The following is a 5,256-nucleotide window of genomic DNA, read 5'->3' on the forward strand; positions in this document are numbered from 1 at the left end:
GTCCTCAAAGCCACATCCTGCTCTTCAATCCTCTAAAGGGTTCTTGTGCAACAATTTACCTAAAGCAACACATCATTTGGCCTCTTGATGACTGCTTCCATGAGCATTGATTGCGGACCCAAGCAAGACAACATCCCTGACAAGTTCAACCTTTTCTCCATTGATCATAACAGTACCCATTGTGAGGATTTTGGTCATCTTTACATTGAGTTGCAACCCATACTGAAGGACGAAATCCTTGATCTTCACATTAGCAAGTGCTTCAAGTCCTCTTCACTTTCAGCAAGCAAGGTTGTGTCATCTGGCACATTTCAGGTTGTTAATAAGCCTTCCTCTAATCCTGATGCCACACTCCTCTTCATATAAGCCAGCTACGTGGATGATTTGCTCAGCTACAGGCTGAACAAGTGTGGTGAGAGGATACAACCCTGACACACATCTTTCCTGGTTTTAAACCATGCAGGATTCCTTTGTTCTGTTCACAAGTTCTGCATGAGCCCATTGAAGTGTTCTGGAATTCCCATTCTTCTCAAGGTTATCCATAGCTTTTTAAAAAATTAAATCATTTTATTTATTTTAAAAATCATTTTGTTGGAGGCTCTTACAGCTCTCATAACATTCCATACATCAGTTGTATCCAGCATATTTGCACATATGTTGCCATCATCATTTTCTAGACATTTACTTTTTATTGGAGTCCCTGGTCTGTAATTTTTTTTAATCATTTGATTGGGGGCTTGTAGGTTATCATAGTTTTTATGGGTCGCACAGGTGAATGTCTTGGCATAGTCAATAAAAACAAGTAAACGTCTTTCTCTGTGCCTTTGAGCCAAGATCCACCTGACATCAGCAATGATGTCCCTTGTTCCACCTCCTCTTCTGAATCTGGAAGCTCCCTGTCAATGTACTGCTGCAGCCATGGTGGGATGCCCTTCAGTGACATGTTACTCGCGTGTGCTGTCAAGGACACTGCTGTGCAGTTGGAGCGGTCTGTTGGGTCACCTTTCTTTGGAAAGGGCACACAAATGGATCTCCTCCAGAAGTCACTTGGCCAAGTAGCTGTCTTGCCAGTGCTTCCAGGGCTCCATCAGCTTCCTGTACTGTTTGGATTGGTATTCCATCCGTTCCTGGAGCCTTGTCCTGGCTAATGCAGTGGTTCTCAACCTTCCTGATGCCACAACCCTTTAAAACAGTTTCTCATGTTGTCGTGCCCCCCAACCATAAAATTATTTTTGTTGCTACTTCATAACTGCAATTTTACTACTGTTATGAATCGGGCGACCCTGTGAAAGGGTTGTTCAACCTCCAAAGGGCTCAGGACCCACAGGTTGAAAACTGCTGGGCTAATGCTTTCAGGGCAGCTTAAAATGTCTTCCTTCAGCCCCGTGGGTCTTGCTCGTATGCTGCCTTCTGAAATAGCGGACTGTTGACGAGCTCTTTTTTGTCCATTGGCTCTGTGCATTCTTTCCATCTTCTCTGGATGCTTCCTGCACCGTTCGACCTTTTGCCCATAGGCTACTCCAGGCTTGAATTTTTTCTTGAGTTCTTTCAGTTTCAGATATGCTGAGCGCATTTTTCTCGTTTGGTTTTCCAATTCTAGTTCTTTGTATATTTCCTTATGATATTTGGCTTTGTCTTCTTGGGTTGCCCTTTGGAAATTTCTGTTCAATTCTTTGACTTCATCCTTCCTACCATTTCCTTTAGATGCTCTACAATTAAGAGCAAGTTTCAGAGTTTGTTCTGAAGCTTACAGGAGCAGAAAGCCTCATCTTTCCCCTGGGGATCAGCTGGTGGTTTTGAACCGCTGACCTCGTGATGATCAGCTCATTATATAACCTTCTGTGCTACCAACGTTCCCAGGGGAGGGTACACCACTCAGCAACTCACCTCATTGCCCTCAAGTCGATGCTGACTCATAGCTACTGTGTTAGGCCAGGTTGACTAGAGAAACAAATCCAGAGACATTCATGTATGCACAGAAGAGAGCTCTATATTAAGAAGTCATTATATATCAAGCAAACATCCCAGCCCAGTCCAGCTCAAATCCAAAAAAGTCAGATCCTAGTCCGTAAGTCCCTCTTCAGACTCACGCAGCCACATGCAATGATGCAGAATGCAGGACGATCACAGGCCGGTGGGTGCAAAGTCTTGTGGATCCAGTGGCTGATGCAGCATCACAGGGCTCCCACAGGTGTCAGCATGGCTCATCAATAGGAAGGTGAAGGCGGGGTTGGGGTTGGGGGTAAAGCCACACCCACAGGGAGGCACCATCAGGCTGTGACCTGGTTGAAAGGCTAAACTCCACCCCACACTTTCATATATCTTCAAATGGACATGAAATTATGTAACTACTGCAGCACCCCAGAGGGCAGGGTGGAACTGGACTTCCCCCTGAGTTCCCAAGACAGTAACTATTGATGGGAGTAGAACATCCTGTGTTTCTCTCATGAAGCTACTGGTGGTCTCAAACTGCTGATCACAACCCAACTCACAACCATTACACCAGGAGGGCTCCTAGATAGAAATAGAGTTCTGTCGTTTGTTAAGTACCTGGTTTGTGGTAATGTTGTGTCTCTGGAGATTTACACAGCTGTTCTTGTTAGGGCCTTTTAAAACAGCATTCTCTGTGACATGCCCTTCATCTCTGGCTTCGCCAAGTGATGGACAGCAGGCACCCGTGGCTGGTGTCTTCCTAATCCTATATGCCTCCCAATATTAGGTACACCTAAGGATCCCTGGCCAACACCCAGAGGTCGGTCTGTGTTGGAAAGCTACTTTCCCCACAGAATTTGTGTCTCGCTCCCAGGTCCTGTTGGGTCTCCCGAGTGACTTGAGGCTCCCTGTCATTTCGGGGAGAGTTCAGGGTGACGCGATGAGGGATCTGGCTACACCAGAAAGAACCAGCCCGCGACATCAGCCCAACTCAGGGGAGAGGTGGGAGCTGGAAAATGCGCTCACAGTCGCGGAGCCAATGGTCCACGGGCCTTTCATACAATCCCAGCGCTGAAGCTCGGCAGGGCTTCCTGGTCGACAATGGAGACCAGCACACTGGAGTGGGTAAGCTTGGGACAGAAGAGCTCACCTTGAGCATCCTCTTCTGTGGGTCTCTCCATTTGAACCCCTGGTGGACTGGTGGTTCTGCATGGGGCTGCCTTCCACAAGGTCAGCTGTTCGAAACCACCAGCTTCTCTGCTGGAGAAAGAGGGGGCCTTCTCCTCCCATAAAGAGTTACAGTCTTGGAAACCCACAGGGGCAGTTCTACCCTGTCCTTTGGGTCTGTATGAACGGGCATCAACTCAACAGCAGTGCGTTTTGAGTCTTTTAAAAACATTTTATTGGGGGCTCTTACTACAATCCATATATATAGCTCCACTGTGTCACACACATCTGTACATATGTTGTCATCATCTTTTTCAAAACATTTTCTTTCTACTTGAGCCCCTGGCATCAGCTCCTCACTTTATTTCCCCTCCCTCTCCCACCCTCCCTCCCCCATGTCCTCATGATAATTTATAAATCCCCCCCACCCCCCATGTCTTACACCAACCGCTGTCTCCTTTCACCTGCTTTTTAATTGGAAGAGTTACGGTCTCAAAAAACCCGCAGGGCAGTTCTATCCTGTCCGATAGGGTCACTGTGAGTCGGAATGGCCTCAAGGCCAGTGAGTTTGGTTTGTTTTGATGATGAAAGGAAAGAAAAAGCAAGGACTGCCGCCCCCTCCTCGGCTCTGCTGTCAGCCTGACCCTGAGTTTCCTCTCCTGGTGCCAGGGCTCCAGGGGCACCTAGGGCAGGCAATGATGCCCAGCACCTGCTCTCTGGACAGCGAGAAAAACCGGTGTCCCACCTACCATGTGCTTTTCCTGCCTCAGCGCCGAGTCCAATCGCAGCAGGTCCTTTAAGTGAAGGCTGTAGACGCACAAGTTAATGTCTACACTGAAAAAGAAGACGGCACACGGAGGAGCCTTGTACTGCATCTGTGGTGCGGGCTCAGGGTGCAGGCGCGGGTGCGCAGGCCTGGCAGCTCGGACTCCCCAGGCCCCTTTAAGGAGGAATCACCCTCAAAGGCTTGGTTGCTCACTTAAAGGTCGGTGGTTCGAACCCCCTGGGCGCTCCCTGGGAGGAAGATGTGCTCCCATAAGGCTGCGCCTCAGACACCCCAGGTCTCCTTTATCTAGATGGCTGCACTGAGACAGGAGCAAATCGCAGGCAGTGAGTGGGCTTGGCTTTCGTTACCGGGGCGCCTAACGAGGAGCCCTGGCGGTGCTGTGGTTAAAGCACTCCACAGCTCAGGAAAAGGCCGGTGGTTCGAACCCCCCAGCTGCTCCAGAGGAGTCTGTGGCTGTCGGTGGGTGTAAAGGTGTCAGCCTGGGCCACGCTGTGGGCAGTCGGTCTTCTCCTGGATCGGACTGGGCAGCAGTGGGTTATAGAACGTGGGGCGTGATGACGCAGGGGGGAGCCCACCCTTGGGTTACAGGGTGGAATCAGATGAGCTACGAGATGCCCATGGATGGGGTCAGCCAGGGTGGGGGGCACAGCTGCCTGTGACATTAGAGCCCGAGTGCTGGCAAACCGACCCACACAGGCACCAGGAGCCAGGTTTTGACCCTGGGCCGCTGTGTGTCCTCGGCTGAGAAGCCTAACCTCTCTGAGCCTCCGTTTCCTCCTCTGCCAATGCTATGACCCATGGGTTGGCTCAGAGAGGGCCAGAGGGACTGCCTTACTCCTAACCCCGCCCCCCAACATCCCTGAGCCCCATCTCCACCCACCAGGGTCAGCGCCTGGAGACCCTGCCTCCCCCAACATGCTCCTCTCCTCCCAAGACTTCCCCTCCCCAGTACGCCCTTCCCCTGTCCCCACATGCGCCTGGCTTTCTGAGGCCCTGCCTCCCTAGTGCTCCTTCCCTCCTGAGGCCCCGCCTCCCCAGTGCTCCTTCCCTCCTGAGGCCCCGCCTCCCCAGTGCTCCTTCCCTCCTGAGGCCCCGCCTCCTCCCACATGCTCCTCCTCCCACGTTCTCTCCTCCCTTTCCCAGGCCCCGCCTCCCCGTGATCCTTCCTTCCTGAGGCCCCGCCTCCTCCCATAGGCTTTTCTCCTCCCTTCCCCCAGCCCCGCCTCCCCATGATCCTTCCCTCCTGAGGCCCTGCCTCCTCTCACATGCTCCTCCTCCCACGTTCTCTCCTCTTCCCTCCCCAGGCCCCGCCTCCCCAGGCCCCATTCCCGAGGCCCCGCCTCCTGCCCATTGCTCCTCCCTCGCAGAGG

At 51.7% G+C, this 5,256-nt stretch overlaps 1 protein-coding gene across 1 annotated transcript in view; it reads right to left on the reverse strand.

Annotated features, from left to right (window-relative positions):
- EVC (EvC ciliary complex subunit 1) overlaps positions 1–5,256 on the reverse strand; it is a 68,661-nt gene that overhangs the window by 50,229 nt on the left and 13,176 nt on the right. Inside the window, exon 5 of the mRNA XM_045289480.1 lies at positions 3,849–3,974. Coding sequence (XP_045145415.1) covers positions 3,849–3,974 — 126 coding nt within the window. The remainder of the gene's footprint in view (positions 1–3,848; positions 3,975–5,256) is intronic.

This window comes from Echinops telfairi, unplaced genomic scaffold (genome assembly GCF_000313985.2).
Source record: "Echinops telfairi isolate 266 unplaced genomic scaffold, ASM31398v2 ScPeMD7_28;HRSCAF=97, whole genome shotgun sequence".
NCBI classification, from domain to species: Eukaryota; Metazoa; Chordata; class Mammalia; order Afrosoricida; family Tenrecidae; genus Echinops; species Echinops telfairi.